This window comes from Xenopus laevis, chromosome 8L (genome assembly GCF_017654675.1).
Source record: "Xenopus laevis strain J_2021 chromosome 8L, Xenopus_laevis_v10.1, whole genome shotgun sequence".
In the NCBI taxonomy this organism is placed as follows: domain Eukaryota; kingdom Metazoa; phylum Chordata; class Amphibia; order Anura; family Pipidae; genus Xenopus; species Xenopus laevis.
The window spans coordinates 27,498,452-27,511,443 of NC_054385.1; the positions used below are offsets into that span (position 1 = coordinate 27,498,452).

At 39.0% G+C, this 12,992-nt stretch overlaps 1 protein-coding gene across 5 annotated transcripts in view; it reads left to right on the forward strand.

Moving 5' to 3' along the window:
• nhsl2.L (NHS like 2 L homeolog) overlaps nucleotides 1–12,992 on the forward strand; it is a 109,898-nt gene that overhangs the window by 42,739 nt on the left and 54,167 nt on the right. The window contains exon 1 of one of the 5 annotated variants that reach the window (XM_018229609.2): nucleotides 3,818–3,899. The exons of 3 other annotated variants lie outside the window; for them this stretch is intronic. In XM_018229609.2, the coding sequence (XP_018085098.1) occupies nucleotides 3,896–3,899 (4 nt within the window). In that variant the 5' untranslated portion in view covers nucleotides 3,818–3,895. Of the gene's footprint in view, nucleotides 1–3,817; nucleotides 3,900–12,400; nucleotides 12,911–12,992 lie in introns of those variants that run through there. One more of the 5 variants, XM_018229607.2, reaches the window with a different exon arrangement.

Consider the following 12,992-nt stretch of genomic DNA (forward strand, 5'->3'; position numbering starts at 1 on the left):
CACTGACCCCATCTAAAAACAAATGCTCTGTAAGGCTCAAATGTATTGTTATTGCTACTTTTTATTACTCATCTTTCTATTCAGGCCGCTCCTATTCACATTCCAGTGTCTTATTCAAATCAATACATGGGTGCTAGGGTTATTTGGACCCTAGCAGACAGATTGCTCATATTGCAGAAGGGAGAACTGCTGAATAAAAACCGAATTAACTCAAAAACCTCATATAATAAAAATGAAAATAATTGCAACTTGTCTCAGAATATCAATTTCTATATAATACTAAAAGTTAACTCAAAGATGAACAACCCCTTTGAGGGAATAGTAACACAAAAAAATGAAAGTGCTTTAAAGCAATGAAAATATCATGTAACAGAAACACAACAGAAACCACGACTATAGTTTATAAAAACAAACAGTTGTGTAGCAATGGGAGCTAAAAGGCACAGGTAAGCTAGGGATACAGATAAGCTCTGTAGAACACTAATATTTATATTCTACAGAATTCATATGCAATGTAACCTGAGCCTTTTCTCCTTTGATTGGCTGTCCTCATGGCTACAAATCAGGCTATTTATATAAAGTATAGTAGTGTTTCTGAAGCAAACATGCCAGCTTTACCGGTGCAAAGCAACAGTACATTGTAATTGAATTACTTTTAAACACTTTAATTGTTTGGTGTTACTGTTCCTTTAATAACCAGTGTTTCTAAATGAGCCACACAAGGTTTGTATGACAGTGCCCTGAAAATTAAGTATTATATGCCGTCCAATAGAATAGGTGTCAATAGAAAGAGAACAAAGCAAAGTAAACTTCTGTATAGAGCTTTGCTATGGGGGGGTACAGGTTTATTTCATATATATAAAATATAATTGGTTACATCTTACTGCAGGCAAACTTGGCTTTTAAAGCATCAGTTAGATAATATGCATTCTAGTGAAAAAAACACTTTTTGAAATATTTGCATACAGATTGTAGAGCAGTAATTCAGATATTAATAGCACTTGAAATAGTACAGTATGGTATAGTATTGAGACAAGAGTGAAACGGGATGTAGCAGGGGTGGAATGGGGTAGTTTCAACTTAGTACTATAAATACCAGGGGAACTTTACTCAGAACTCAAGAATAACTAATATTCATATATAATGTGCTCTGCTGGCCATGCCTTGTCAGTACAAAAAGATAGTGATTGCAGATGTACATTTCAAATAGAAGTGAAAAGTAGGGAACACATTTATGTTGTGTGTGTCTATCACCTACCTGTGTGCGCTATCCAGGGCTTTAAGGAACATTATGAGCAGTAACAAGCTAAGAGGGTTGTCCGCCACTGTTTTCCACTGGATGGCAGCAGCAGACAAAATGCACTCTGTCCCATTACCCTAAGAAAGATAATTGTCTCCACACAGTGCATTTTATTTTTTAGATACTGTTACCCTATACGCTTGCCCCCTTATATTTAAGAATACTTATTCCAAGGTCAGATTGAGCGCCCTTATAATTAAAATGCTATGTTGACTCTTAAATAATGAATCCTTCTCAGTCTTTGCTGATCAGTGTGACCATACTGCTATTAATTTCAAGGGAAAGGAGCAAACACTGAGGTGGTTCTCTCTCATAACAGGCATTGTGGCTTAGTCCCTGTAGGCCCTGCTACCCAATTGCCCCATCAAATTGCTGGAAAAGGTTGCATTTTTTGTGCCCCCTAGCACTCAGGGTGCAAGCCCTGCAGCTACTTATTGCTACCTGCTGTTGTTTATCGGTGCAGCAGAGGGTCATACTTCAGTGAAGCTGGCAGCCTCCCTGAGAATGCGCCATCCTGAGCATGCGCAACAATTCTGTTCCTTCTGATAAGGTTCTCTGGCGTAAGCAGATTCAATACACAAGGCTGTAACCCAGAATTTCAGATACTATACAGGGGCCTATATACTAAACATCTGCCAGTGCTTCACTATGATTGTAGGAATCTGTTAAATATTAACAAAAATATAGATGAAATGAAATCTGGCAACCAGTTCCCCTTTAGCAACATAATGAAGTACATAAATAACAATGACACAATTAATGGATCTGAAACTCAAACAGAGTTTAGGGACATATAATTATAACTTAAATTAGGCCATCCACATTTAGCATTTCATTCCCTTTGCTTCTGACCATTCCTACTATGAAACAGATCATGTGTATGAAATATATATAAGGGCCACATGTATATTACATGCAGGGACACACATACAGAGGAAGGTATGGGGGCATATACAATATCAATAAATACTGGTAAAACAAGTCAACCAGAAATGATATCTGCCTTAAAGGAGAAGGAAAGCTACAGAGGCATTTCATTGCCAATAGATTAGCTGCAATAGTGCAAGCTAGAATGCTTTATTTATTCTGTAGAATGTTTTACCATACCTGAGTAAAAAGATCTAGAAACTCTCTGTTTGTTTAGGATAGGAGCTGCAGTATTAACATGGTGTGACATCACTTCCTGCCTCAGTCTCTCCCTGCTCTGGGCTCAGATTACAGCAGAGAAGGGAGGGGAGGGGAAGAGGAGCAAACTGAGCATGCTCTTGCCCAGGGCAATGAGGTTTAAGCTGACGGCAGGAAGTCTGATACAGAAGCCCATGTGTACACAATAGAAGGAAAGAAATGCAGTGTTTCTTTTGACAGGGGACTCAGAGCATCACTACTTTGGGGGTTTACTGGTATATTTAGATGGACCTTTCTGATAAGGCTTACTTAATTTTAACCTTTCCTTCTCCTATAAGGCAGGGAGCAGTGAGGCTCACATGATATCAGTACATTCATATGATGACTGGTAAATTGGTGAATTGCCTCTTCTGGCATATTCTTCAAAGACTCTAAGCACCGAACCTATGTATGAAATATTACGCTATCAAGCATGGCTACATGCATGACACATGAAGAATGCTATGCTTTTGTGCCCTATTGTAAATTCCCATACGAATGCTGCAGCTCCCAATAGCCACGAGACAGCTGGTTTAATAACCCTGCAATAGCAGAAAAGAGAAGCTGCAGTGTGTCGCTGTATATCCTTGCCCTTCTCTTGCACACTGACTTCCTAATATCTATACAATCCTCAGCAGAATACCCGGGGGCTAGTAGGGACAGGAGTATATAACAAGGAGCTAAAAGGTAGTTATGACTCATGTACAATTGCATATTTATATTTAAACAAAAGGAATCACCTTTCCTGAGATTTGGGGAATGGGGAGCCCTAACACATTTCACTGCTGGGTCCAATTACAGCACCCACCTCATTGATGTCCAAATCTCAAAAGGTGGAGGGAGTTCAGTAACAGCTGGAGAATACTTTCTCTTACCCAGCCAAATGTCCTATATTGCTTATTTCAATGATTCCTTCACACCCACAGGAAAGTCTACAACATCCTACTGTTAATTCCAGCACAAAATGAAACACATGCTGCAATAATAGGAACCATTTCCTGAATGTAGAGGGCGTGAACTCACACTGAATGTACAAGGATACTGTCTATAAGATAATAATGCAAGGATATTTAATGAACATTATGCCTATCCATTTTTCCACCGGATAAATGGTTGTCTAGAGCATTTACTACTAGTAGAATGGGGCTCCAATGAATAAATGAGCCATAAATGTGCAGCCACAACCCTGAACCATCTCAGCAACGCCCATTATGGTAAAACCTTTTCCCATGATCCAGCCAAACCCCCACGCAGTCTCTCTCAAGCTCTGCCTTTTGTCCCACCCACAAATCACACTTTTAGGTCTCTTTATGGCCCCCTCTGCCACAGTACCCCTGACTGCATTACCCCTGCTGCTACGTCTACTTTTTTGGAAGGCTACAAGGGCTGCCACTGAGTGGTGTTACATAATCCAGGTACCAAATAATACCAATGGGTAAGTGAGTTTGAAACGGGCAAGAAACAAATGTTTGAGTTGTATGCACTACTATATAAGTAGTCTAGGCTTGGATGTTGTGGCTTAAATTTTGGATGTTGTGGTTTAGACTTTTTGAAAATTGTATGAATACTACCGCAGGGGAGTGGATTGAGTTTCTCAGTGCAGCATGGTGATCACATCCAGAGCCTGTTATTAATCTGTTATTAAGATTAAGATCTGACAGGTAAAAGTTTAACCACCACAATATGAAAAAATCAAAGAAAGTATAAATGCATAATATTGTATAAGTAAGTGCAAGTACTTTTTTGACTGTTGTTTGTTTATGTCGATCATAAATCAGCCCTTAAATCTGTGTTAAAGTTTGGCATTTATAGGGGCCAACAAATTGTATTTTATAATTGTATTTTGCCAGCATAGATTTCACTTTCAGACCTGTTGGTACACCCAATAGTCACAGGGTCTGCTTCCCAATTTTGTTATGTCCCTGTTTCAATGTTTTTTATCGTTGGAGATGAAGAACTTTTCCACTGCAGGGTTTTTTAAAAAAAATTTTGGCATAGCAAATTAAAAAAATAATTATTTTACATACTGAAAAGTCAAGGTCGTTGACCAGTTTTGGCAACAGTGGTAAGAGATCAGGTTCCATGGATACAGTAATGCGTCTGCACCTCATGACAAGTCCAAAACATATGCAGCAAGGTGCCCAACTTTACTGCTCCATGTACCATGGGCCTTCTCTACATGCCCATGAGATACACAAAGAGCAAAAGAGAAGTTTATTGTTTATTAAAGAGTAATAACCTGCATTAAATGCAGCAGAAAACCACAAACATAATGTTTTGTGGAGGCAATGCAGAACTGATATCCGCCATAAGGCAGGGAGCAGTGAGGCTCACATGGAAGCAGTACATTGCTATGACTGGTAAATGTTGAATCACATCTGCCGGCATGCTCTTCCATGACTCTAAGCAACAAACGTATGTATGAAATATTACTCTATCAAGCATGACTACATACATGACATATGAAGAATGCTATTTTTTTGTGCCACCAGCTATTGTGAATTCCCACACGGATGCACTAGCTCCCAATAGCCATGAGACAGCTGTTTAATAACACTGCAATAGCAGAAAAGAGAAGCTGCAGCATGTGGCTGTATATCCTTGCCCTTCTCTTGGGCAAGGTGCCCAACTTTACTGCTCCATGTACCATGGGCCTTCTCTACATGCCCATGAGATACACAAAGAGCAAAAGAGAAGTTTATTGTTTGTTAAAGAGTAATAACCTGCATTAAATGTTGGTAAATGTTGAATCGCATCTGCCGGCATGCTCTTCCATGACTCTAAGCACCAAACGTACATATGAAATATTACTCTATCAAGCATGGCTACATACATGACATATGAAGAATGCTATGTTTTTGTGCCACCAGCTATTGTGAATTCCCACATGGATGCACTAGCTCCCAAAAGCCATGAGACAGCTGGTTTAATAACACTGCAATAGCAGAAAAGAGAAGCTGCAGCATGTGGCTGTATATCCTTGCCCTTCTCTTGCACACTGACTTCTTAATATCAATACATTCTCAGCAGAACATCCAGGGGAGAGGAGGGACAGGAGTATATAAATAGGAGCTAAAAGGAAGTACTGACTCATGTACAATTGCATATTTATATTTAAAGAAAAGAAATCAGCTTACCTGAGATTTGGGGAACTGGGAGCCCTAACACATTTCGCTTCTGCGTCCAATTACAGCGCCAAATTCATTGATGTCCAAATCTCAGAAAGTGGAGGTAGTTCATTTAGGTTAGTTCTCCATCAATTAAAGACCAAAAAGTGAAGAGTGCCCAAGGCAAGTCCTGGACCCTGATGTAACCCCCCACTAATTACCAACGTTTGCAACAAATCCCCCCCGCTTCCCATCTTCCTGATTCTGTTATTTGGATTATCAGACCTTAAATCTTCTAAAAATTATTTAAACATTCATTAAGCCCAATAAGATTGTTTTACCTCCAGTGAGGACTAACTATATCTTAGGTATGATCAAGTACAAGGTTCTGTTTTACGTTTAAATATTTATTTGCTTAAAATAGGCTCTATAGGAGATAGCCTTCCAATACATCGGAGCTTTCTGGATAACAGATCCTATACCTGTACAACAAAAGTGCTTTTAACAATAAACAATAGCAAGTAAAATATGGTAAATAATGTCAGTTTGTGCTTGCCAGATTAATATGGGTCCCCAGAGAGCTGTGGACACTACAGACAACAAACTGCTTATGTTTCTGGAACTGAAGGCGTTAAAAAGAATGCGTAGTTTAGCAAACAGACAAAAAACCACCTGTGTCTCCTATTTATAGCTGGATTCTGTTGTTGGGAAAAAGTGCGTGACAGCTGTCACGCTTGACAAGTGCTAAGTATCTTTCTCTCCTAGAATAACACTAAACACAGACCTGCTCCTCAATGCGTTATTGGAATCATCCGGGAGAAGGGAATTAGGAAGAGGATATTTGTAGGATTTCAAACATGTTGGTTTTCTGTTTATTCTTAAAGATATTTTAGGGCTATGTCTGTTTGAGTAGGTTATCAAAATGCTGCTTTCCATTGCAAATCACTTACCATTCACTCGAAGGTTAATCCGATAGTTTTAACTGGTACCCCCAATTATCCCTCAGAAACACAGAAGTGCTTGTTTCAAGCGATAATAGCCCTGGCAGGGTACCTCGCTATTCCTCCTATTTAAGTGAATGAGAAGTTATCCATGGCGGGTAGGAGCTTTGTGACTGCTGTCTCAAATAGCAGTAATCAAAATGTCATGTGTTCCATAGCCCATAAGGTTATTAGTGAATTCAAGGATGTAGGAACCACTGGCTTCTTTTCAATGTCTATATTGCGTAGATATACATGAATATTGCACTTCATTAAATCTTTAAGAAGATACTTGCTGGAGTTTGGTTGTAGGAACCACTGACTTCTTTACAATTTCTATATTGCTTAGATATACATGAATATTGCACTTCATTAAATCTTTAAGAAGATACTTGCTGGAGTTTGGTGCTATTACCTACAATATGAAGGGGAACATGTGCATGGTCTCTAATATTGTTTATTATGCACTGATTTCCTAGCCTTGCTACATTAAGGGTCCGATTTCAAGGGTCGATTTTCAAAATAAAAATTACTTCGAAATTCGACCATCAAATAAAATGCGAACTTTTCTTCACCGAATTTGGGTATTCTGCGGTCGTAGTAAAATCGTTTGATCAAACAATTAAATCCTTCGAATCGAACGATTCGAACGATTTTACTTCAACTTCAAAAAACTTAGAAAAATGCTGTAGAAGGTCCCCATAGGCTAACATAGCACTTTGGCAGGTTTAATTTGGCGAAGTATTGAAGTCGAAGTTTTTTTAAAGAGACAGTACTTTGATTATCAAATGGTCGACTATTCGAACTATTTTACTTCAAGTCGAAATCGTAGTATCCTATTTGATGGTCGAAGTATCCAAAAAATTACTATTATCCAAAGAATTTTTTTACCTCGAATTCACTTCGACCCTTGATAAATCTGCCCCTTATAGTGATAACACAATATAACACACAATCAATGGATGCGAGCAAATCTTATGCTACAGAGCCTATAGCGGCTGTTTAATGGTTTACTGCTCTAATATATAACGGCTTATTTACAACATGTAATGCTTATTTATGTACAAAGACCAGTGTCAATTCATTTAGGCTAGAAGGCAGGGTACAAAGTGGCAAAGCAACGCCAGATTTTATATATGCTCATAGTTGGTATGCCATGAATTATTTTAGACTTGGACTAAAGATGGTCATACACATTACAATAATTTGCTAATTAGCCATGCAAGCTGTGGATTCCATATTTGTTCGGTTTTAAAGGGGTGAGGCGGCAACCCTATACCCAGTATTCCTGCAAAGTACCCGTTGTTCTTACAGGCGCACTGAAACATGAGCCCCAGTATTACAGCAAATATATTCCCTAGTATTTTGGCAATTACATTTGCACATAAGCTCCAAGAAATGAATCAATCATGTTCGTATATAAGTCCCATTGACATTATATTTTTTGTTTGATATTTATATTGCATTTAACTGGGATGCTTAGATTGACAAAAGTGATAGAACAGCTGGTAAATGTTGCAGAGTAGCAGAGAGCAGAGATAACATACAGAAAGGTAAAGATCAGCACCAACACAGCCCAGGGGAACACTCAGGTAACAAGCAATTGCCATGTTTAACATTAAATACAGGGTTTGGGGGTTCCCTGTGTCCTTCTGAAATGTGGGGTACTGCTCTCCCTTCTCCTAAGAATGAATTTAAATCATCATTTTTCCATTACATCTTCTTCTATCTACACAGGGTTAATTCCTCTATGTTTGTTTTCTGGCAGCTCAATAAAGTTTTTTCTCTTTCCTACATGCTGGTTGCTAGGATACCATTTCGATTATGGCGTGGGAGGATAAGGATCATACAGAGAGATATAGAGTGGAGTGTTAGGAGAGTTAAAAGCACATTTTTGTGCAAAAAAAAAAAGGCTGCAAAATTAACCCCTTGGTAGTTGATGATGACAGTCAGCTAGTTTGATGTGGAATTAGTTGATGTTTCTGGACAGAATGGGAATGGGGACACAGGACAGTAAATATTGATCAGTAAAAAGGAAGAATATTAGATTCCGTATGCTATTTTATATAGGGTGCTTCAGGTGCTACTCAACGACGGGCCCTGGTACAGGATGGGCCACCATGTCGGGCCCTCCCACCATAAATCGTGTGCCGGGGCATGCATGCTGTAAAATCTCCCCCTGTCCAGCTGCCCGTAATAGCTGTTATTGTGGCTCCAGCGGGCCCCAAGGGGGTGCGTGTCCCCACACCCCTGGTCGTTACACCACTGGCACTGGGGTGCTTTAAACTTGAAAAGTGAACTCCAAAAAGACTGCTCAGTTGAGGGAGAGCTTATGTAATGGCCTCTTTAATGGCTTTAATTCTCATCTTAATTTGATTTGGGGGTTTTACCTGCCTTTGAATCATCTAGACTAGTTAATGACTAATTAATTTGAGTGAATGATTCATCGTTAATTGATATGTGACTTTTTTTTTTAACCACTGCAACATCTCTAAGAGATGATCAGCTTAATTAAATAGGGGATATGGGGTGCAGTTCCAATAAGTGAAAATAATGCATTATATCTACATCATCACCGTTATTATTCTCAACTCTAGACTAGATAACTAAGGAATTTATGTGGTAGGGATTATTTGCATGGTCTAGTAACCACTAGATTACATTTGACTGATCTAGTGCTATTGTATCAGGTCTGTCCCCAAACATAATTGGGACAGCAAAAAGAGCCGATAAGAAAATACATGTCCTCTGAGTTCAACCAGTTTTAAGTTTTTTATATATATATATATATATATATATATATATATATATATATATATATATATATATATATATATATATATATATATACAGTATTTAAAGGTTTATGTAAGTGCTTCCACTATGCTTGCTTTGGGCAAAAGAAGCACAGGAAAGAGTTAAATTGGCCCAGTACTGATATCTACCTAGAGATTTATGCTGCATTATTCCTTCCTGCCTTCACTAGGAGATTATTATTATCCTTTATTTATATAGTGCTAATAAATTCTGTAGCAGCGATTATACATCATAACCAACAGTCCCTGCCCCACGGGAACTTACAATCTAAGGTCCCTATCACATTCACACACTATGTACAAATTTGTCACTCTACCTTCCTGTGAGTTTTTGCATTGTGGGAGGAAACCAGAATACCCTGGGGGAACCCACGCAAACACAGGGATAACATGTTAACTCGTTTCATATTGTGCCCTGTATAGGCATATGATGATTTTTTTTTCAGGCGACTAAATAAAGATATATTCACCGATGTATTCATATTTTCCCAAGGCTAGCTTAGTGGTAATATCACAGAACACACAGCAGGATAAATGCAGTGACAGTTTCATGTAAAATACCCAGGATAATTGTAGTGCCAATTTCATATATATACGTTTACAGAAGAACACTCGACAGCCAATTTGCCCATTTCATATATTCTATAACACAAGGCAGAAATAATACAGTGTAGTTTTAATGTATAATAACCCCAGAACACATGGCAGTATATATACAATGACAATTTCAAGGATAGGGAAATTCATTAGTGCTGCTTTGGGGAGGCTTAGCCCAAGCCTTCATTAAAATCCTCCCATGGTGTGCTGGTAGATTTGCCACCTTCTGTAAATGTTCTTAGCAGCTGGGTTGTGTGGGTAAACAATGACACAATGAGGTGGGGCAGGGATATAATGGGCTGGTTGATGATGCTAGTGTAGGCTTTAGTTGGCAGGCTAGGGTATAACAAATTTACTGGCAAGCTGGTATATTTGTAATACTGGCCCAGCTTTGGCTAAGCTGGTAAAATACTGGCTAGGTGGCAGCACTATGTCCTGACTGGAATAAAACCTAGGACCTAGAGTAAAAACACTTCTTAGTGCACCACCTTGCTGCCCACATTAGTGCCACCTGGGGTATATTTCCCATTATACAAAATGCAACTCCTGCAGGCCCACTGTAGCTAAGGTGCTAAACCCACTAAATTCTCTTGGGGTGGCGACACCCCATAAATAGTTTCTAGGAGATTATTACAGCTGTGCGCAAGTAGGTATAGAAAGTGTCAGTGCTGTCCAACCTGCAATTTCCATGTTTTAATGGAGTACAGTTCCCATCCTTAAAGGAAACATATGATGTAAAAACAAAAATGTGGAAGGAATGTGCTAAAACAAAGTAGTGTTTTGGGCTGATTTATTGAAGATTTCTACAAAAACCCTTCTAAACCTTTTCCACTTCCTGCTGCCTCCTAACCCAGGCTGTGCAGAGGAGCCAGCGGCACTGTAGTTTAATGACCAGTCGGCATCTAGGTGGACTTGATAGGGAACTGAAGCCTGTCTTTGCTTGTGTAAGTGCAGGGCTGTAATTGGCCGTCCCCTCCAATTGTGCTTCTGGCAGGGACATGCCCACCCTTCATTTGAAACATTGACAGGGAACATAGCGTATTTATAGGTAACTCCAATAAAGGGGCCATTTTTAAAGATAATATTAATGTTTAGCCTAAAGTCAAACCAGCACCATATATTAATCAATATTGCCTACAATTTTAGGGTAGGTTTTTAACTATGCTATATGTCTCCTTTAACCTAGCAAGGAATTCTGGGAGTCTTAATGCAACAATTCTAGTTGGATAGCCACGTCTGAATCCTCAGACAGGGCCTTTTGCTCTGGACTTTAGCAGGTCCAAAGATGAACATGGCTCTTTTCATTCCCCTAGTTAAACACCACACACTTAACAGAAATTGATTCTCACCTATAAGCAAATGAGGCAATTAATTAGTGATACGCTATTAGTCAAGCATAATGAGACAATGAGATGTGTCTTAGCACATTGGAATGCGTGTGAAAAAATAAATAAATGTTTTACATATTTATGTCCTTGTAAGTAAAAGGGATATATTCAAGGAGGAATTTGAGATTTGAGGTTTAGCCCTAGCCGATATTCAGCTGGCAGGGACTGTGCCTCAAATGCTCATTTACTAATGTGTCACATTGCAGCAGCGCTATCTAACAACAATCAACAGCAAGCTTTTATTGGGCTGGTGGAGAATGAAAGCTAAAGTCTGGTTGGTTGCTATGGGTTGCATTGATACAGCTATGCATCTAATAGAACCACTGTGTTAATATTCAGCTCTGACTCTGTGCCTCTTGCAAATGCTGCATATATATTTATATATATATATATATATATATATATATATATATATATATATATATATATATATATATATATAATATATATATATATATATATATATATATACAGTATACAGATACATTTATTTATGTACACACACACAACAATGTATTCCGGTGCATAACAGTCAAAGGGATATGTGCAGATCCAGGCAGCAGATAAACAGGGTCATGCTGCCCAAGATAAAACCCAGAACTGCCTGAGCTTGTTCCAAATAATTTCTAGTCAAGGGGGCTGAGCCTTTGGCTATGAGCCTGTGTTCATCATCTACAGCCATAACATCATGCTAAACTACATACCAACCCTGCACATAATCTGCTGCCTTCACGTCTTCACGACATACTGCAATGCACACAAACCAAATATTCAACAACCCTGACCTATTAATATGCCTTCTTGACACCAAGTAAATACTGTCCCTTTTAAACCTGTCCTGATTATATGGAAATCTGGTATTGTCAGAGAGACGGCCCTGTTAATTGCAGAGCCTATAGGAAACTCAGTAAGAGTCTTTATCACAATGGAGGAAAATGCTACGTTATGTGAAGGAAGGAAACATAGGGAGGGGGAAACAATAGTTAGGGAGAGAAGCTTAATAAAATACTAAGTTCCTGCTCCCTCCCCCTGTGTGTGTGATTGTAATATTCCTGCAGTCTCTCACAAAGCAGGACTGATGCACAGGAGATACAATTAGAGGGCTTCTCCGTTCCCTATAGATCCTGGGTTTGATCTGATGCCTAAAGTCCAGGAACAGAGTAGCTTTAGAGGGCACCTACATGTTCCCAAGATTAATGGATCCGCTGGAACTTTACAGTCGATGCATGGCCAATGTTAACTGTCTGTAGTGACGGTTCCAAGACAAACTGGATTGATCAGTCAGTTTATCCATCTATCTGTCTGTCTGGGCATTATTCTGTGTATGTCTGTGCAAGTCAGAGACAGAGGGATTCTGTTTAAACAGCTGCTGCTCCAGTTAGGAACCTCCTTTTTTGGGGGGAATCTATCTTTGGAAGAGGAAACCAGTTTGAAGGAAGAGCAGCGAACTGGGAGCTCTGGGGACAGCCTAGGAACTGTTAAGGATAACGAGATACTGGCAATTGATTTAGGACACACGGGATGGATAAGACATTCATGAATATTTCATGGGGAAAAGGTAAGAATTCTTTAACGTCTGTTATATCCAACAAGAATACATGAATTAAATTGTCTAGGAGTATTGATAGAGGGACCAGTAT